Raw genomic sequence first — 22,926 nt, forward strand, 5'->3', positions numbered from 1 at the left:
GGAGAATGTTCAGCAACACAACGATTTCAAGAACATGTTTTTATGCAAATAAACATTTTACTATGTAAACACGATGAATCCTCAATCGTTATCTTATTTTTCCGGCTGAACTCCTCGTCTACATCAATGTTTATTAAATTACTACCAGAAGTGTGAGAATGCCGCGGACAGAAGTCGGAAAAGACAGCGTCTGTGCTAATTAGGCGTATTTACATGAATATTAGGCTACGGAAACGCGTGTGCCACAGCATGAGCGCGCAGAATGGCACAGTTGATTTCCTGTGCGCAGTAACGCCGAGCGTGTGAGTGGAGCGACATCAAAAGCGCGCGCTGGAGAAACAAGAGCTGTGCACGCAAGACTCAACTGCAGTCACACAAAGTCACTTTGACGGGCTCTTCCCGTGGGTCAGCGCCAGCAGTGACTTTATACACCTCTCATGTATTTAAGTCCGCCAACTCCAGGAGCGATAAAAGTGGCATTTGAGCGTCACCACCGGAGGTAAATTATATATTTTGAGTCCTTTTGACATTTGGCGTTGCTAGTTTCTTGGCTCTCCCGTTGCGTCTTCCGGAGATACAACAACACGCATGCCACGCGCATTTGGGTCCGCGTTGGTGATGCCATGCCCCGCAACCACAGCGGAGATGAGGCCGGCTCCGGCCTCTGGATGAACACCTCTCCAGGGCACCACGCCGAAAGTTACGGATTGCATAATGTGGAATGTGATAATAGAATGAAGAACAATTGTTCGCGGCCGGGGGACGGCCTGTTGTCCGCATCTCATGCCGGCACAGGTGCATCGGGCACGGAGAGAGACCGCGGGAAGCAAGGCGCTCGGCTGAGTCTGCTCGGGAAGCCGCTGGTGTACGGCACGCAAAGCGGCCGGAGAAACGCGCGCTACAGAAGGATTCAGAACTACCTGTACAACGTGCTGGAGAGACCCAGATCATGGGCTTTTATCTACCACGCTTTCGTGTAAGTTCAGCGTTTATCTATTAACAGTGCGCTTATGTCTCATGGAAAACGGCGCTCGGCTTTTCTAAGTTTTTAGCAAGAGAATTTATACCTGTTGCCTTAAACATTTTTTCCGTAGTATTGCCACGTATGAGTGGAGATGAGGCGATTGTAAAAGCCTATTTAGGTTTTGGGGGTGGATGTAATATATTTGCTTTTAACCCTTTTGTTTTCTATCTTTTTCTTTCTGAGTAATGATAACAGTGGAGTGTATTTCAGCTGACAGACTAAACACAAAACATCCCGGCATCATCAACAGGGTTGTATTGTTCTTTTGGGGCTGGGTCTTGAATATTCAGTTCAAGCAGGAATTGTAGTCTACTGAAAAAAGTGACACGCTAAGTGTTCATTCAGAACAGTTTGATTATATCTCTCTGCTCTCTGGATGGGGAAGCCCTAAAATTTCCAGGAGTGTGTCATTGTGTCAGACTCTACACTGATGATCATATAAAACACAAAGAGGAACAATTTTGAAAACTATTAATGGTTGTTTGAAATGTATACTCATTCTTAATTCATTGCCTTTTTTGTATAGAACATAAAGGGAGAAATTTTGCAGAATGTCCTGGCTTCTCTTTTCCTCTGAATTACGTGTTTCAGATTGGAGCTTCACGCGCTGTGAAATTATTCTGTTATATTCCAAGTCTGAATTCACAAATTGAACCAACTGGGTATTCAAGCTTACCTTGACAGCTTTCACTGAAGAGCAAGGTAATCAGTGCATAATACAAAGCAGACAGTTTACATCCTTCCTAAGCACAGATCTAAAGTATTATTTTAGAAGAACTGGCGTATCAAAAAAAAAAAAAAAAAAAAATAAGAAAAGATCTGAGGGCGAAAAAAGACTGTTACAAATATTTCTGCTTAAATGGTTCCTTTGAATTGTAAAAGTAAAAGAGGGATAGGTGAAATTCAAAGTTCACTGAAAGTACACATATTATAATAGGCTAATCAGTGAATTTCCAATTATCATTAGCAGTAATGGGCAGATTCAGTCAAGATGAGTCAAGGTTTGGATTTAGTCAGTATTAGTCAAGATTTAAATTTTTTTATTTATTTCTTTTATTTGCATGTTCATTTCTGTGATGCACAGATTGGTGAGAAGTAACCCAAGCTGTTATGGTCAGTCAAATTGTGTAATCCACCATTCCTTCTTCTAAAGAAATCCAATTCCTCATCTATGTGAAAACGCTGGTCTGTTTTATTTTTAATGTGATTTGATGACATGAGTTTTTGTGCAATCTTTTGTTTTGTCCTTGTGCAGTCTGCTATGCTGAAAGACAAGGACAGGCTTCAACACCTGCACATATTATCTAACACTTTAAGGTGGAGCTTCAATTCTTTCTATGTTTTTTTTGCATTAGCTTATAAATTCTCCCATGCCTGCCCTGAAGTCAATTCGATTTTAGGATTTAATGAGACCCAACATTGCTTTGTTTGTCCTCGGATGAGCCTTCTTTAAGGCTGGGGAGTTGAGACAGGTTACTGTCTCCTCTGGTTTGTTGTTGTGTGTGCTACAAGGATTAGGGCAAGTCCCAATACATTTCATTTCTCACCGAGTGTTCTGTGCAAGTCCAAACACTGCGTTCCTTAATGAGGAGTGGTTGGGATGTTATGTGATTGAGAGGTAAGCCTTTTGCCAAAAAGGAAGAGTCTGGTATTACTGTCATATGTTTGTGAGCAATAGATCATATACACTGATCATATACACAACAGTGTTGTTAAATTCTTCTTCTTCTTCTTCTTCTTCTTCTTCTTCTTCTTATTATTATTATTATTATTATTATTATTATTATTATTATTATTATTATTGAAAGACATTTAAGTATCTCATGACTTTTAGCTCTCCTACTGTACATATGCTGTCAAAAGTCTCTTCTGCTCAGAAAAAACTGCATTTATTTAATAAAAAATACATTAAAAACAGTAATATTGTGAAATATTATTCCAGTTTAAAACGACTAAATATATTTAAAAAATGTAATGGATTTTTGTGATTCAAAACTGAGTTTTCAGTTCATGAAAAATGTTTATATAGCCATTAATTGTACTTTTGAATAGGCATGGGACAATAACTGTTTTCAAGGTATACCACGGTTTGGAAAAGTCAAGGTTTTAAAACCTCCACAATTTTCTGTTTTACTCTTCCTACAGTATATGTAAGAAAATACTGTGAAATCATGATATATTTATCCAAAGTTATCATGCCGTTAGAATCTTATACCAGCCCATGTCTACTTTTGAATGGTAACAAACCATGAATTCGATTAAAAATAAAGCACATCTAAAAATGTTTACAACAGCTATAATTTTCAGAAGTGCTTTTTGAGCAGCAAATCATCATATTGATTTTTGAATGATCATATAAAATTGAAGACTGGATTAACGATGCAGAAATATCAGCTCTGAATCGTAAACTATATTTAAGCAATATTTCACATAATTACAGTTTCTGTGATATTTTTCATTTAACTTAATTCATAAATGCAGCCTTTGTTAAATTCTCCTTTTAAAGACATATACAAATCTTAATGTTTCCAAAATTTGAGTGGTATAGTACATGACTGATGCACAAAAAAAGATTTATAAGATCCATTCTTTTTGGTTTTGTATATCCAAGAAGATTGGTGGTTATGTGTCCGTCTATTTTTGTGTATATTGTTTTCTAATGATTATAAATGATCAACATTTTTTAAACCATATTGCAGCCCGATTCAATGAATTAGCTCAAAAATCGAAACATTTTGAATTCTGGTTAATATTATCAAATAACCATGATCGACTGCACAGCCATGCTTACAACATGTTCTCTGAAACATGGATGGAAGGGTAAATGTATTATCAATAGCCTATGGTTGCCCTAAGGGACATCAAATCTCTTGCTTTAAAAAAGTATAACATGCTTGTATATTAAAGTTTTTTTTTTCATTTTGACTTTCCTGTTAGAGAATTCTATTTTTTTCTAACACAAAAAGAATATTTAAAAGACTCAAACTGAAAAGAGCAGTGAAAAACCTACTGAGGCTGAAAGCTAGGTATTTTGGACCACAGACTGTTTCACATCACAGTGAACAAAGATAATTAAACACATTTAAGGCTATAGAAGACACCCTCAGAAGACACTGACAAACGCATGGCCTCTTTCACACTTTCCTCACACACAACGGAAGCTAAGTGGTGCTAGGGCCATGTGATTGTTTACATATTCATTATTCATCAGCGCTGCATGTTCTAGACTGATTGGTTCTTGTCCTGTCCGTCATCAATAGTAACATCCTTGATGTTGACACTTTGTGATCGTTCCTCAATTTTTTTCTGTTTTAATTCCTCTATTGTGGTTTTTGGTAATAATGATGCTTACTTTTTTCACATTGCGAAACTGCTTTCTGTTTGAGCACTTGCAGAAACAAGACTGTACAAACACACATACTGTAAACATCAGAAAGTACCTATTGTCTGAACTGCTTTAATTTATGAGGGCCACATGATAATTCTGTGAAACGATAATGCCATTTTACTGTAAATAACCTACAGTATACATTTCACACAGGGTGTTGAGCAGAATCTTCTTCTAAAAGCCCATCCTTTCCCTTTAAATACAAAACACATAGTGGTGTATTTGAGCCTCAATGGATTAACTGTGTTTTATCCCTGCCAATGTATCACTGAAAGAGAGAGAGAGAGAGAGAGAGAGAGAGAGAGAGAGAGAGAGAGAGAGAGAGAGAGAGAGAGAGAGAGAGAGAGAGAGAGAGAGAGGAGAGGAAATCAAAGAATTTAATACAAACAGAATATGAAATGACCATTGAATCTACAAGGCACATTGGAAATCCTCCCATGCTTTCATGTACATTATACAGACTTTAAAAAAATACACTGAAAGTGAGTAGATACTATACCTAAAAAAGTCAACCTGTTGAAAACTTAAAACTGTTGACGGAATATGGTTTACCCTAAAATCCTGTCATCATTTACATCATACCTGTTAACACTGAGGTCTGAAAATAAGGGATACTTATTGAATCTGATTAAAGAACGAATCTCGTTTCGAATTTTTATTTGATTACGTTAAATAATAGTGTCACTTTAATAATGCAATGATCTATAATAAAAGCATTCGAGTGCTTTCCTAATCGTTTATGCTCATTTAAGACAAAAAATGTTGTGTTTAAAATAAAACACAAAAAGATTCAAATTTAGGAGCATGGGGTATCTCCTGGTGGTTCGGCGGTACTAAGCTTCTTCATGTACGAGCGAGCGCAGCCATTTGAATCTTTATGGTTCGAGTTTTCCGGTCTCATTCACTTCCATTCATTTTTAGACATTAAAAACAGCTCGTTCAATAGCGAGGATAGGCTCTTTGATGACATTTATTTCCACCCTTCATTGAAAGAATAAAAATACAGGAGAAATACAGGAAAATATTTTAACAGAATGATTTCAGGTTGACAGGTATAATGTGTTCTAGGGCTGCACAATATATCATTTCAGCATCGATATCGCAATGTGTATGTCTGCAATAGTTACATCGCAGGATATGCAACGTTAAGTTGGGATTATAGTTGATCTGCAATTAAGAATACATGAGATTTGTAGAGTCATTGCGAAGTATAACCACAACTGAGTGAAGCTTCATCATTTGTATGTGTTTTAAAGGCATTTCAAGAAAGTGTAAAGCATTAGGGCACATCAACGTGCAAGATTTGTAACTTTAATGAAGACTAATTTTACTGAATTACTAATACAATGAAAACTGTGCAGTTTTATTTTACATTTCATTATTCAATTTCTGTACTTGAATACTGTTTGACTCTCTGGAAAACCAAAAAGCACTGTTTATTTCACTTTTTTTTTCTCTACTTCTTGCAAATTGTTTATTATTTTGATTCATGAATCACACTATGGCTGTGTGATTAATCAAAATTGAATTACAATTGCAATTTGAAAAGTTGCGGTTAGTTAATCGCATAAGGCTGTGATATAAAATATATAATATATATATATTTTTTTTTTCCCCCACCCAGAGAAAATGCGTGACTGCCATCTGTGTGTGACATTCTTACTAGCCAACTGAGTGAGCACACTTTCGTTCTGCCAATCAGAATTTCGCAACCGAACTATGCGGGACACCCAAAAAAAAAAAGAAAGAAAACACGGATAATGGCATCTGCTGCCTCAAAAAACATTAATAGATGAATTCACGTCAAAGACAAACAGCATTTGTAATATGGGAATATTTTGGTATATTCAAAGTCACAGACACCAAACAAAAACTGGTAATTTTTAAGAGCTGTTGCAGAATTGTTGCCACGGCTGATTATTGAGCTGAAGCTTGACTACAAAATTAAATCGCAAATCAATTTGCAATCACAATATCTGTCAAAAAAATTGCAATTAGATATGTTCCCCAAATCGCACAGCTCTAAATCACGCCCTTACAAAATCACCCCAATCAATCGAAATGAATGTTTTTTTTTCTCCCCCAAATAGAGCAATTCAAACCATCTGGTGAAATTGTATTCATATAACAATATATATCACAGAAAACAAAATATCCCAATATCAGATTTTTCCAATATCGTACAGCCTTAATGTGTTCAGTTGATCACAAATTGAAGAATGTTGGAAACCTGTAACAAATGACTTCCAATGACTATGGAGCTCAGTGCTTACAGAGTTTCCAACATCATTCAATATATCTTCTCCTTGTGCGCAACAGAAAAAACAACAGCAACAAACAACAAAACTGTTTGTGTAAATGATGACAGAATGAATTGCTTTAAAAGCAACAGGTTCACTAACATTTTTAATGTAAAGTCACCTAATTACAGTTTATCTGTTAAGTATCAGTTGGCCATACCTTAACTTGCTCATATCTTATGATTATTTCACTTTCCTTTTAACAGAACATCTTGTGCCATCTGAAATTTACTTCTAAAATGAATATATTTCTTAGCCTCCTAGTAATGTTCAGTTATTTCAGTTTAGGCTATAAAAAACCCATTGTTTGCTATAAAAGTAAAATATCTGAACATACGCACAGGAGCCTGAGAAAACATACGGTCACACTTTATTTTGATGGTCCATTTGTTGAATTTAAGTTACATTGGATCTACATGCCAACTAATTCTCATTAGATTATAAATAGACTGTTAGGTTGGGGTTAGGCTTATTTAAGTTGACATGTACTTGCAAAGTTTCTTATAGTCAGGTAAATGTCTGTTAAAGGAGCAGTATCAACAGGTATTAAGCAGACAGTCTACTAATACTCAAATGGACCATCAATATAAAGTGTTAAAAAACATGCTTATTTCAGAAGAAAATTTTAGATGGCACTTTGAGTGAATAATAATAATACTAATAATAACAACAATTATAATAATAATATTATATTGTAATAATTATAATGACATTTTAAACCTTTAAAAATGCCAGTAAATGTTACTTTATTATACTTTTCAACAATACAGCATATCTGAAATTGGATCCAGGTTCCATAATGCAATTTGAAAGCTTAAAAGATGGAAAACACCCATGGAAAATGAGCTAGCAGCAGGTGTTAATTAACCATTCATTTTCACAGTGCACACTATGACTTGCCTTAAAGGGTTTTTTCAGATAAAGAATTCATTGGAGCATAATTGTAATACAGTGTTGCTATTATTTCACCATCAGTGGGAATAGTTTAGAAGAACTAATTCATGCCATGCCTTTATGCAAACTCTTGCACACCTTATGAAATCATTAAAACCCTTAAGTTTCCCAGCATTGTCAGCTTCCGCTTCCTTCTGCCTGACGCTTGTCAGCAGATGCTGGTCTGGAAGCCCCATAAAAGTGCGACAACTGAAGGTGATTGACAGCTGCTGGAGGAGAAAGAGTCAGCAGGCATCTGAAGGGAAAGTGACACAGGCCATGTTGCCCTTGTTTGTGTCAGTCAGGCGGAGAGCAGAGAGTTTTTCTGAAGGGCTTTTAGAAAGAGTGTGAATAATATATTTCTAATTGAAAGAAGACTATAAAAATCTCTTTATACTGTAAGTCATTTTATGTAAATTAGCTGATGGTGGATCCTTTTTCTGTATTCAAATGGTCCATATAGTTGTAGCAGGTATTTTTTGTCCATTGTTTGAAGAAGACTTGACATTTTTTCTTTAAATTTTTAACCATCTTGTTTTTTCACTCTTGCACTGCAATGCTGAGTTCTCAGGCCATTTCAAGATAGGTTAACCTGGACATTCACACTGATATATTCAGGCTGGATGTTAGGTAGAGTAGCACTAGATGTCCATAATTGGATTCCCTTAATTGGAACTTGAGGTCCTCAATAGAGGCTCACTAGCAACTCTGCACTTTATTGTATTGTACAAAAAAAGATAACTGCATAATATGATGTTTATCTTAATGAACCAATAGCAGCCTTCAAACTTGTTAGCTGTATTGGAATGCCTTCAGTTTATCCCAATATAGACTCATTCTAACAACGTAGCCCTATATACATTTTTGGAGATAATGAATTGTGTAGCCAGAAGTACATACATTTTTAAAACAAACGATACGGGCGGTATGATGCCATTCCTTTTCGTGCTTACTAGCTGACTGCTTCTCTCTGCCGTGGATGGCTTTCCCACTCTTATTAGTTTATCCAGTTAGCTCACCATGTACGGTCGGTGGACTTGAGATGCAAAGAGGAGTTGATCGGTAAGTCAGTCAGTCAGTCAACAGCGACCTCTGGTGGCCTCTGTTATGTAAGAACAGCAGGTGCGAATGGCACTCACAAGAGAAATTTGATATCTGAAAATGCATACACAGCAGTCTGGTGGATTCACGTAAACAAAAAAACGTACCTACTGGGATGTATTTTGTGATCTCCAGAAATGTATATAGGGGTACGTTTTCAGCATGAGCATGGATTGGTTTATCCTTTATGGCCATTACAAACTCATATTGCCTCATGCATCTTTTTAGGGTTTTACTGAAACATAATATTTAGTAATATGTACTAATGAAAATAATATTTTGGATTTATTTATTTGATTTTTGAGGCATATTTTGCCTTTATTGTGATAAAACAGTATAGTGGTGTAAATAAAATAAAATAAAAACAATAAAAAATAAAACTATAATAATGATAAAAGTTTATTTTATATAAAGCCTTTCCAGTTCTCAAGGACATGCTCAAGAACTTTAAAATGAAAGTTGAAGAGAGAGGAGGGATTGGATCAGGAAAGGTCCTTGAGCCGGGACTCAAACTCTGGGTGCCTGAATGTCAGCGCACTACTAACGAGGCTATTGATGTCAATGAACTGTATTTGAAATGAAAAGCAATAAATAAATAAAAACAGACATTTTACATACACAAGTTTCAAAACCATGTCAGGTGTCAAATACACACTGGTGGAAGAAGAAAATCCATAAAAATGAAAAAAGAAAACATAATTTTGTAGGTAAAGTTAATCCTTCTAGTTCATCTGCCACTTATTTTCTTTTATATGTTTTACACAGTGGATGCCCTTCTAGCAGCAACCCATATTGGGAAACACCCATACACACTCATTCACACACATTCACTACAGACAATTTAGTTTAATCAATTCACCTATACCGCATGTCTTTGCACTGTGGGGGAAACCAGAGCACCTGGAGGAAACCAATAGAGAGAACATGCAGACTCCACACAGAAATGCCAACTGAACCAGCGACCTTCTTCCTGTGAGGCAACAGTGGTAACCACTGAGCCACCATGCCGCCCCCAAGTATTTTACAAGTAACCAAATTTATTTGTGAATCTAACAGACTCTCATTTGATTTATTAACGTATGCGTACATTTATTTAGACATATGGTATATTTTTGCAATCTTTAGATTTTGTTCAGTCTAGCTAACATATTTGTAAATAATTTGGACTAAAAAGGAAAAAACAACAAACCACTTGTATATCAATAAATATAGTAGTGTAATGGAAACATTTTTAAATAAATAGCGAGACAAAGTTAAAATTATAGGCCTAACTAAAGTGAAAGAGCATGTGGCCCATCACTGTCACATCTTAAGTTTGTAGGTGGAGTATTCACCTTTTAGCGGCTATGCTGTTCTTTTTTTACTGTAACACTTTACCCTACTTCAGCCACACAAGCACAGACATCCACACACATACACCACACATTTACTCATATGCAGATCATTGTGTCACAGATATTTCAGTATGACTTCTGTATGATTTCTTGTCAAGTAATGTGAACTGAAAGAAAGTTAAGCCAGGAATGAAGATATGTCTATGTTCCAAAATAACATTGACTTTCATTAATAAAAAAGTATACACATTTAATATATGCAAATATAATAGGTATATTCTAGAATATCTTCTTTTGCATAAAGACACGTTTAATGTGAAACAAGGAATATACTCAGTCATAAAAATAGATGTTCTACAACAGAATGCATGAATGGCTGTGTGATGGAGTGGTCATCCATCCAGGGTGTTTTCCTGTGACCCGTGATGCTGGGATAGGCTCCAACATTACCTTGACCCTACTTAGGACAGGGGCTTCAGTCAATGGATGAATGGAGTATTTAGTTGCCTACTGTATGTCTGCTAAGTGATGTCATATTACTCACATTAACAACAACAAAATAGCAGTACTCGACAGGAAACATTTTAATTTCATTTTGGCTTCATTCGTCAGTTGCCAAAAAGAACACGTGAGAAAGTTACATAAAGGACACAAAGTCTGAGAGAGTTAACCTAAACGTGAGTGAAAGTGTTAGTAAGATGGAAAGTAAGGTATTTTGGTCATCAGACTCATCACACATCACACTGGACAATGCAATTATACACATTTATGTTTTAGAACTTCTCTACTCTCTTTAGTAACAGTTTTGTACACTCATCACACACACACATCAGAGACAGGAAGCTGCTGGTCACGTTGTGAAACTGCCGTTTGCTGCTTCAGTGTGGTTTAGAAAAACATTCATCTGCTGAGGAACTTCCTTTTCACAGGCAGACACTTTCAGACATTACCTGAAGGTTATTTTTTTCAGTAAATGGAGCTTTCTGTGTTTTTCCCTGAGTCTCTGGACTGTCCCTGGTCCCCATGATTGAATATATTTACCACAACAAAAGCCAAGGTGTATGTAGTATTTGAGCTGAGAAGAGTCAGAAATTTACTTAGTTCAGATGAAATATGAAATAGTTTAAGGAGACTCTACTACATGTGAAGAACACTGACTCGATTTAGGGGCTTGGATAGGGTTTGGTTGGTGTAGTGTTATATACAGTAGAAACCTTACTATAGTTTTAACAAAAGCAAATAAGAGATCAAAACATTTACTAATGCATTCATGCCATGTTAACTTGCCTATTTTCACATTTTAAAATGCAATCATTTGAAGCTTAACTTATACAAATATGTTAAAATCACATGTGAAACATATTTGAAATGTAGTTTTGGAACATTTAGATGTGAAACCATGCATGAAAAAAATCACTGTGAGTATATTGGATTCAATATACTGTGAGTATATTCCATTCAGTCTCAGTAGAGCCTGTTCACTTCATGCGTTTTTTTCTGATCGGAACTATCTGTGCTACATGTAACCCTGCCGGTCCTACACGGGTTCAAAGGATTGCGGTTTACCTGCTCAGCACTTCACTAACTGGCCTCTGTTACACTCACACCCCTAAACCTCACTCCCATTCGGGTCATGGCACCAATGTAACCTCGCCAGTCCTACACCACCCAACCCTCTTTGAACTGGAATCAATCTGGCAACTTTCCACATGGGAGTTGGTTGCTCTAACAAGGAGGTTAAAGACCATGGCCTGTAGCGTCTGTGATTACAGCACCTTTTCAGGTTCAGAGGAGTGAGGTTTACCTGCACAGCACTTCACTAGCTGGACTCTGTTACATACATACATGTGTTAAATGGATATTACTTAATTAATCTTTAAATCCTGCACTAACTGCAAACTGAACTAGGTTATATCAACTAAAGCGTCAGATACACCACATTTTATTTACGTATTAGTAATTTTTTACAAAAATGTTAGCTATATATCTTATTCGGCATAAAGTTTATTCTATATACTGTAGAAACTTTGTACTTCACTCGTATTCCAGTAAAACATCACCACAAGTGCACAAAATGTTTTATTTTTAATTAGTTTATAGTTTATTCATTATAAGCTAAACGAAACATCTATTTTAGTTCTATTGATACTTGCAACACGTCATTCAAAACTGTAAAGGGTTTACATTAATCTGTGTATAACCCACTTTCCCCGAAAAAGCAGTCTTTCTAAACGAATGGCATGCTAAATTATTTTCCCCTCCATTCAGAGACATAGGCTACTGCAGGTGTGTGATGCTTCTCTGTTGTTAAAGCTGCCAGTTGATATTAATTTAACATTATAATGTTTTAATTTAATGGTTAATGACTCAAACTCTGTCAAAAACCATAACATCCTACTGTCATCTGTGCCATCTACTGGCATTGTGTTGTGTCTTGCATTTGCACTGTTCTGTCTGAACATGTCATATATTTATAACTTATAACATGCTCTCACATGCATTTAGAGTTGTCAGTTTCATCAAAAGTCCTGAATGCATTTCACCCATCCAATCAATGTTGGAAAAAGGCTGGTTGATGATCAAATGGAGGACAGACGGTCTTTTTTTTTTTTTTTTTGTAATTCCCAGAAGCAATGAGCAATCTAACTAGATTCATGTGGCATATGGATTGTGCAAAAAGATGCATGAGGTCCAGATCTATTAGTTGGGTGACCAGACAGTTCTTTTTATCTATTTTTATTTTTTGAAGTCCTGTCCCTGAGAGATCCCCACAAAGCATCCCATTTTATTGCAGAAAGCACAAAAGACCACAGTGAAACAACACCTAATGTAGGTATTGCATATGTGTGTTTAAAAGCATCATTGCATATGGTGTGCCAACGTATTAACCAGATTTTATTTATTTAAGCACAGTTTTGTTGTATTAAACATGTCATTTTTGGATTATGTACTAAAACGTTTTCCAGTATTGACACTGTATATAATTTTAAATTCTCATCCACGTTTTTAGTCTTCACATTTGAAGCATGCATTTGAAAAAATGTTTTAGTGTATGTACAGTATGTGTGTATGTATTGGGTTTGAGTGTGAAATGAGAGACAGAGAGCCTTGTTTGCATGTCTCCAAATGAAAGAAGCTCTCTTAGCAGCTTTGGCTTCATGGCTTGTCCTTTCCACTAGGTTCAACCCAACCCCCGATACCTTCCAAAATAAACAGTCCAGCTTTAACTTTTTCCCCACTTTCAGTGCTGCATATGCTACTTGTGCCCCAAAATATATCTCATATGTAAATGACTTAGCATTGAAAATCTGAAAACAAGTGTACAGTCAAGGCTCGAAATTATTCATACCCCTAGCAAATTGCACTTGAAGTTTTTGTTCAAAAGTAATTAATAGTTGAGAAATATATGTATTTTTATATTTATGTTTTTTACCACAATTATACTTCTTATACATCGTCTTATTATATTTTGGGAGAAGTTTGTGTCAACCCCCACCCCCCAAAACATGCTTGTTGAATACTTTAAGTCAGAATTTGCCAGGGATATGAACAATGCCAGCCTTGACTATATGATTTAAAACTTCATTGCTTACAGAAGTCTTAATGAATTTTGAGTTTATTATGGTTTAGATGTCAGAATGACAGTTTAAAAGGATCCTTATCCTCAGGCCATCAAAGGTGGTGTTATTGTTTTTCCTTCATTAGAACATTTAAGAAGGTCTTTTAAACTGAACTATTGTGTTTGGTGGTTAATTTAATATAGTGCAAGGTTATGCACTGTCAAAAAAAAAAGAGTAAAAATATGAATATGTGATGAGTGAAAATACATTTTGGTCTTAAACAGCATCTATTTTACCTCTTTTTCAAGATTTAAGATAAGTGTCTCCAGAACATCTATAAAGTTTCAGCTCAAAATATGCCTTTAATGGAAATGGAAAAAAGCTGGTTCCCCCCCCCCCACCCCCACCCCTTTCCCACGTGCTTGTACTATTACTTTGACGTGCATGGACTATTACACACACTATTGCTATGATGGGTGTAGCTTCTTCTGCTGTGTCTCACGCATAAGCAGCACAGTGACAGACATGAATGAAGCTGATCTCCCTCACTACAGTAAGAACTTTCCCAAAGGTTATTTGATGTATTTGTTGTGAAGTTATTCAAGCCTTTCCGACAGGATACACATTAATATCCACTGTATGTACATCTGTTATGTTTATGTACAAAATAAACCTGATTTAAGTCTATGAATCGGGATTAAAGCGTCTTCCTTTATAACATATATATTACGAAGCAATTTTACTGTCTTTCTTACAAACATGCACTGTTTTAGAAACATTTTAAACTTTTAAAACTCATTCTTGAGGTGCTGCTGATCACAAAGAGTTGAAGAGATCGTTTAATCCTGGTTGCTTTGCGCACGTCCTGTATTGTGATATGATTATTACATGTTACTATGGAGACATGTTAGTACGTGGCTATCAATACGTGGCCTCAAAATAGGAGGGGTTTGGATTCTATTTTAATGAAAGGAAAAAAAGAGACTTATTAGGTCATCCCAAATTGCATATTTATGCACTGTTCTTTTCCATTATTGTAGTATAAATAGTGTAAGTAATGCTTTCACACTGAAAACTAAACATAATAAGTGCACTTTAATTACTCGGATGATGCACTTATTTAATCGTTAAAAATAACTGTGTGATGTTGGCACTTCATACTGTCAACAGCCGGTGCTTTGCTCACGTACCGGAATGGGAGCTATCGGGCACTCATGTTGGATTACTTATCCGCTTGTTAGGTGTGACGTCATGCGAAGCGGCTTCCAGATCCAATCACTCTATCAAACTCTATGGGGATATATATATATATATATATATATATATAATATAAATTGTTACAATTTTGGTTTTTGTGATGCAGAAAGTCCAGAAACTGTTGTTTATATTATGATTTTATATAAAATTCACTTTATAATGTGTTTATTCATTTATTTTCTTTTCGGCTTAGTCCCTTTAATAATCTGGGGTCGCGACAGCAGAATGAACCGCCAATTTATCCAGCATATGTTTTACGCAGCGGATGCCCTTCCAGCTGCAACCCATCACTGGGAAACAATTAATGTGTGATAATAGTAATGGCTTGGACCCGGAAACAATATTCCATATGTCACCGATACGTCATGACTTAACAAGCGGATTATTTATTTTTGATTGTGAAATCAAAATTCTCCTACTAGAGTGATTATACTATCTCCCGATAGTGAATGCAGTTATACTCATGGCAGGCATATTTGGTACTTTGGTCATTTACTTCACTAATTTGGAAACCGTCAAACGTCATCTGGACGATTTGAATTTCTACTTAACTCAACTGATTCTAAATAAATGTTAGTGTTCTATTTGGGACGACACTACATTCTTTGCTGTTGAGTGTGTAAGTGCATAGTGTATAGTTTGCCATTTGGGATGCAGCTACTGTCTTTAAGAAGTGAAATGATTAAATGATCACCAAATTACCTAATTCAGTGTGATGCTGAACCTGTTTCTGTGAGCACAACATGCTAATATGTGGTCAGATTCCTGACACAACTAACCATAAATCATCTTCCACTGTCAATAAGTGTGAGCCATAGTCTACTTGCTTTTGATGTACGAACATACAGAAAATGCTGCTTCGCAAAGCCAAGTTTGCAAAACCCTGATGGTGTAGTTGAGTCAACATTGAGTATGTTTACATGGGCAACAATACTTTAATACGATTTTAATATGATTAAGACAATATTCTGATTAAGAGTCTACCATGTAAACAGCGATTTTTGATTACCTTAATCCGGCTAAAGTCATAATTGAACTAAACAGAAATGGAATTAAGACATGTGGAGTATGCATATATTAGTGGCATTACAGAAGTAAACACTGCAATCAAACTATTACCGTCATGTAGGACTTTTCGCCGCATTTTGTGACAAGATCCACACACGCGGCTGTCAGTAAAGGACCGCACACACACACACACACACACACACACATAAACACATACATCACGAATTATGGAAGTTTTTTTTTTCTTTTCATTTAATGTGCGGTGTTCGATCAGTCCTTCATATTCACGTCAAATACCCCAGTTTGTCACGGGGGCATGAATGAAATGTTGAACTTCAGTTAAAGACGAGAAATTAAAGATGAAACACCCCAAATTTCTCTGCAGAGACTCTGCAGACGTGAATAGCCTGGTGATGCAACATTCAAAAAGCACTTCACATAATTATATTATTAACTTATTTAGATTAAGGCATATAACTATTACTGATGTCCATGTAAAAATTGTCAATAGTGTCTTAAAAATAAGTTAAAGATCCAGAAGGGCATCCAACTGATTTGATTCAGAAGGGCACTTTTTTGTCAGACGGCTTGAATTTCATTCATTTACCGTCATCCGTTTTAAAAAGCACCCAGGCCATTTTTTTAAATATATTTTACTGGAACGCATTAACTCTACAGGTGCCTGATAGTTAGCTGTGGATCTAATGTTAATCATATAAATCCCTCAAGTGTATGCATAAAAATCGTCATCATAATTTACTCAAGTGCACGCCTCAATGTCTCGCCCCACAGTTTGAAAACCCCTGGTCTGGAGCACAAACTTTCTGTCTTTATAAACAAACAAGTCAACTCATGTTTGAGTTTACACCTGCACACACTGTACAGTACACCTATCTCCCTAAGCACCAAGCATGATTTTTTTTTTTCGTGATAAAACATAGCTAAGTTTCTGTTTAATAAACTTGAGCAGCCCATTTTCCCATATTGTTGGCCTTTGTAGAGTATCAGTCTTTCAGAAGATTTATTTATGAAGCTTAAAGCCAAAGGGCATCTCAGATTTAAGGTTTTCTCTGTGAGAGTCGACCAGTCTTAGAGATCAGTTATAGTTCCCAGAGAGGTTCTTGGGTCTGATTTAATCCTCTTTTGCCCTCTTCACTTTCTCGTAACCAGTGAGAAAGAGCAGGCCTTAGCATGTTTCTGTAAAGCTCTACATGAGCCAACCAAAACTTCATCTTATTTGTCCTCCTGGAAGTGCGGAAAATTTGCTAGAAATTCCTAACTCATATTGTAGTGTGTGTTTGTGTGAATGGAAAAGGGGTGAGTTAACCATTCCAGGTCTGCAGTGCACAGAATTCATTTACTGTATGCCACATTCACTTAAAGGTGCAGGGTGTAATTTATGTTAAAATACTAGCTCAGACTGTATCCCTCACAGTCATTCGAAAGTCATTTGTAAAATTTATTTCACTGAAGATCAAAGACAGTGAGGCTTTTGGGGTGCAGAAACATAGAAACATAGAGAACATAAAACAGGACTTTACAATATATCATATATACAGGGGCCATTTTAAAACCTCGTAAATGTGTGTTGAAGTCTTTGAGTCTCTTAAATTATCAGATAACTTGTCACTTAAATTTAAGTTCTCCTTGTTACATTGTAACTAATGATTTAACTATTGAGTTTCTTTAATTAAATAATTATACGCACCTTTTTAAGGCAGCATGGTGGATAAGTGGTCGCCTCACAGCAAGAAGGTCTCTGGTTTGAGACCCGGGAGGGCCAGCTGGCATTTCTGTGTGGAGTTTGCATGTTCTCCCTGTGTTCATGTGGGTTTACTCTGGGTGCTCCAGTTCCCCCCAGTCTAAAGACATGCGCTATAGGTGACTTGGTTAAACAAAATTGCTTGTAGTGGATGAGTGCATGTCTGAAGAGTGTATGGGTTTTTCCAGTACTGGGTTGTGGCTGGAAGGGCATCCGCTGCGTAAAACATATGCTGGAATAGTTGGCGGTTCATTCTGCTGTGGTGACCCCTGATAAATATATATATAAATGAATGAATGACACACCTTTTTATGGTTAGTGTTAGAATGTGGATTCGTTTTAGGGTTAGTTTCCTGAAATTATGCATAATTAATTGTAATTTATTTACTATACTAATTAGATAGAACATGTAAGGGCACATTTAAATAAAGTGTTACAGAACAATTGTTAAAACATTTACACAAACATGTTGTGTAAAGAATATTTTGTTTTAACTTGATGGGTAACCACATTTCTTTTGTGATCATGCCCACCCGGAGCTGCTGAAGTTGCACCAAAATGCAAGACTGGTGGCGCTAATGCACATAAGGCTGTTTTGATGGCGAAAAGTGTTTGTTTGTGTCTCAGAAGAGAGAATCTTCTGATAAAAAAAACATAAAAAAACTTGAAAGTGGGAATATAAACTTGAAAAAAAAAAGAATATCAATCTTAATAATTAAGGCATAAAGCATGCCAAATAGTTTGGCTTTTCAGTTTAATAACAAACTTTCTCTTAATTTACATGGTTGTATATTGTGCAGTAGACGAGGTCAAATCAAATACAAATAATAAAAAGATAGCTGAGGGGAAAAAATAAAGAAGATCAGAAATTTTGGACAGGCTGTCTAAAATGCATTGTTCTAGGCAATCAATTGTTTCATGATCAGTGTAAAAAGCACAGTGTGACAGGACCTTCATTCAGAGGCTGATAAAAAATATGCAGTTTGTACCAGTTGTCCATTAATTATTATTATTTTAAAATAAAATATCCTTTCCCTTCTCTTGTTTTTTTTTTTTTTTTTTTTTTTGACCATTGAGCTATGTTTTAGAAATCTGGTTACCACACAGTACAGTACTGCTAATGTTTTTTTTGCTCATGTGTATTTAGCCTAAACTGGCCTCAGTAGATCTCTACCAAGTCCAGTGTGGTGCTTTTAGAGCAGTGGTAATTCTGCCAACTGGCCTGTCGTGAGCAATCAACGTCCAGCGATGTTCCCCTAAACACATACACACACCACATCAGTGACGCTATCACAAATCAAACTACCTAAAAACAAAATTATAAAATGAGAGTTTTAAAGCATTTTGTCCAGTTGACTCTAAACACAGAGCAGCAGGCAGCTGGTGTTAGTGTTTGTGTGAGCCATGTGTTTTATATTGTCACTTTATAGAGTCTTAAAGATTGAGACGCATGACTGTACAATTTTTGCTTTTTATTATATTTTATTTAGACTGTAAGTGGTCGTTGTGAAGTTGTAAAGAGAATTGTGAAGTTGTATTGTTAATCTTGGCATTAAAATTGGCAAGTAGTGGAAAGTATTTCACTTATTATAAATATTTTTAAGATTTGTAGGTTATATAACCTCCAATCAGCCTGGTGATGTGCCATGTTTTCTTAAACCAGCAAACCAAACTCAGTTTGATTTTCTTTTTTATTCATTTTTAAACGTTCAAGACACTTTTTTTTTTTAAGACACTTTTTTTTAAAATGTTAACAGATTTGAGCACCAGTTAAGACAACATTAGCACCTGTAAGCTTTAATTGTGGGGAAAACTGGATAATTTTGAGCTTTTGTCAGCTATTTTCATCTTCCGGGTTTAAAATAATTTTTGAGGCTGGATCAAAATTGGTGATGTATAGCGTAAATCTGCTAGTGGAGTGACGACGCGCCGGTACCTCATTATTATTCATAGCAGAGTTTTCTTATCCTATGAGATTTTTTATCCTATTAATTATTTATGTAAGCACATGCTTTCTAAAGGCAAGGCAGACCTGCCAAGCTGTGAGACCCAATGACAGGGTGAGACTGATAAAGCAAAGCTGCTGGTTTGCTGCAAGCATTTTTGTCGGGAGAGCTGTACAAGAATTCGAGAATGGCAGATTTTGTCTTTTGAGTTGAGTTTGTTACCATTCAGACACATATAGTGTTATATAAACACGATTATCTTTATAATGACATAACAACATACTGTGGTTATGTGTATATAAAATTACTAATAGCATAAGCAGGGCAATAAATTACTTATTGTTTATTTCTTTGCATTTTAAATTTGTAAACTATAAAATCATGAGTCTCCTTATGGTTTGTGTCTCATTTTGTGAGCCAACTGACAACAATTGTTTGCTCCCCTCTTTTTCCCCTGCTCTGCCGGCCACACCCACTCCTCCCTCTGCTCACAGGGCTTCACACCCATCATGAAGCATTTTTTTTTTTTAATTCTGAAGTAGACATGAACTGAAAGAGGGGGGTTTCATGGCCCTTTAATGAAAACAATTTCATTATTGAGCAAAGTTATAGGAAATCAAGCAGGACAATAATATTTTAAGACAATGTATATTGCTTGTAGGGCTGCGCGGTGGCACAGTGGGTAGCACATTCGTCTCACAGCAAGAAGGTTGCTGGTTCGAGCCTCGGCTGAGTCAGTTGGTGTTTCTGTTTGGAGTTTGCATGTTCTCCCTGTGTTCGCATGGGTTTCCTCTGGGTGCTCCGGTTTCCCCCACAAGTCTAGTGAATAGGTGAATTGGGCAAGCTAAATTGTCCATAGTGTATGTGTGTGAATATGTATGTATGGATGTTTCCCAGTGATGGGTTGCAGTTGGAAGAGCATCAGCAGCGTAAAACATGTGCTGGATAAGTTGGCGGTTCATTCCGCTGTGGTGACCCCGGATTAATAAAGGGACTAAGTTGAAAAGAAAATGAATGAATGAATGAATGTATTGCTTGTGACTTAATAAGTATTTAATCATTTTCTTCAGAGTTTTCATCAGACTATGTATTTTTTCTTATTGATATTTCCGCATTCACGTTACATCCCAACTTTATGTACCCTCCCCCACGGCCCGTCCTTGTGCCCCTCTCTTTGCAGTTTACTCCGGCCCAGCCTTGACTGTTCCCAGGTCAGTGTAAATTATCTTCAAGCCCTCAGTCTGCATTAAAGTCACACCATGCGACAGGCCCAGGCGTCAGCCACTTCCACCTAAGCTTCACACACATGCAATCTGAAAGAATTGGGTTGCCAGCAAGCCCTTAATTGCCTCTGAAATGCTGTGGCTCCATTTGCAATAGAAATTGTGTTTTTTTCCCCCACTACTGTCATATAAAGTGTCCTTCATATATGCTAGTATAAGCTGGAATTGGTCTGGGTCCTCCCTGTTGTTTTTTACCATCCAATTTTCTTTGCAGTTTCTGGGAACACAGTCGTGAAAATGCTTGTTAGTGTTATAGTTAGACTCGTAGGTACTAAAGTGCCTGTCACAGCTTATGTTTGGTTGACATCCTCAGCTTTCTTTACAGCCGCTTTTAACTCATTTGATCTAATTAGAGAAGATGAATGCATATACGTCATCAATTATACTTGTGTGTACTGTAATAGTTTAACACTTATTTTATCTACATTTAATTAAGATGAATCAATTTAAGTGATGTTAACTACAGTAAGAAAACTCTTTGCGACAAAACTTTGCCACAAATATCCCACCTGTTTTCTTTGTTGTAGAAATATGTCTCAGAACTGAAAATGTAATAAATTTGAATACTGCCTTCCCAATTGTAAATAGTTCTGGTGCATATTTTTTCTTGCTCACTGCATTAACTTAAATTTTTGATCCTAAAAAAAATTGGCTTTGGTGGCTTTATTTCCATATTCATTCACTGAAAGTAAACAAACAAACAAACAAACAAACAAATGTTTAAATCAGACTTTAAGTTGTCATGTGTTCTAAAACAATCCAACCAGCCTAACCAGCTGAAACCAGAGTCATTGTTATACCATTTAATGTAGTACAAGTTCCAGTAAATTGTTAGAATCTTGTTGCTTAAACAATTTCTGAACTTGTTTTTAGTAATCAGAACTGGTCAGCTGTTTTATTTCAAAACTTCAGTCACTATTGATCTTGACCAGTCAAATGAGTTTAGAAGATTATAAAACATTTTTCACTGTTCATTTGGTAAATCTTTGATTTCTCATACCATAATACACTCTAAAAAATGCAGGGTTGTCACAACCCACTTTTGGGTATAAGTGTAATTTAAATTTAATTGAAAAAATAACTTGTTCAACATTGACTTTGTCTATATTTGACCCAAAGTTGAGTTACAGTGTGGCAACCCAGCACTTTTTATAGTGTAGGATACCTAAAATCACAGAAAATAAACAGCACTATAAAAGGCGTATTTTTTTACAGTATACATCAACACATTTGTAAATGTATGAATGAATGTAAATGTGTATGTGTACAAATGTAAATTTGTAAATGTGTTATGAATGAATCCTTTCTGCAGATAAATAAATCATGGACTATTAATATATCCATGACAGTATCGAAATAAAGCAAGTTCTCACTGCAGTCTGCAATCACAAGACGTACTGGACCAGGCCCAAGTGGTGCTCACTGCAGAGCCACTTGGGCAGAGCTGAGCTCAAGCAAGGGGGAGCTTGCGCTCCAGCTCCTCCTTCCTTGCACTTCTTCTACGAGTGATGTCACTGGTTGGGGTTAGGGGTGGGGTGGGTGTACGCATTAAAACAGCTTACAGGAGGAGGTGCAAGAGCTCAAGCTCCCCCTCGCTGGAGCTCAAATGGCTCTGCAGCGAGCAGTGTCTCGGACCAGGTCCAATACATAGTGAACATTGCACCACCCATTAAGGTAATGCCCATACTACTGTGACGGTTACAGCAAGGACTGACCCAACCAATCAATCAGAAATCAGTCCTAAATCAATGAGTGAATCATTCAACACCCTCCTTTCCACCTGCATCAACACAGGGTTCTTCAGTTTCATTCCAGACTACAACTTAATCCACCCCAGCTCATGTTAAGACCATTGGGGAAATTCTCTGTCTCTTTACAGGAAGATAGTTTGTCATTGTTTTGGCTAGCATGCGAAAATTTCCTACTGAATTTGAACATGTAATGCCTTTCTAAAGAGGGTGTTTTGTACAGGACTGCATATAGATCTACTGTGTGCTGAGTCATCCACCACTCTTCTCTATTGACTGAGT

At 36.4% G+C, this 22,926-nt stretch overlaps 1 protein-coding gene across 1 annotated transcript in view; it reads left to right on the forward strand.

Moving 5' to 3' along the window:
* Window positions 1-252: 252 nt before the first annotated feature.
* The window catches only part of kcnq5b (potassium voltage-gated channel, KQT-like subfamily, member 5b), a 189,090-nt gene continuing 166,416 nt past the window's right edge, over window positions 253-22,926 (forward strand). The window contains exon 1 of the mRNA XM_056458436.1: window positions 253-976. Coding sequence (XP_056314411.1) covers window positions 624-976 — 353 coding nt within the window. The 5' untranslated portion in view covers window positions 253-623. The remainder of the gene's footprint in view (window positions 977-22,926) is intronic.

Source organism: Danio aesculapii, chromosome 1 (assembly GCF_903798145.1).
Source record: "Danio aesculapii chromosome 1, fDanAes4.1, whole genome shotgun sequence".
Taxonomy (NCBI): Eukaryota; Metazoa; Chordata; class Actinopteri; order Cypriniformes; family Danionidae; genus Danio; species Danio aesculapii.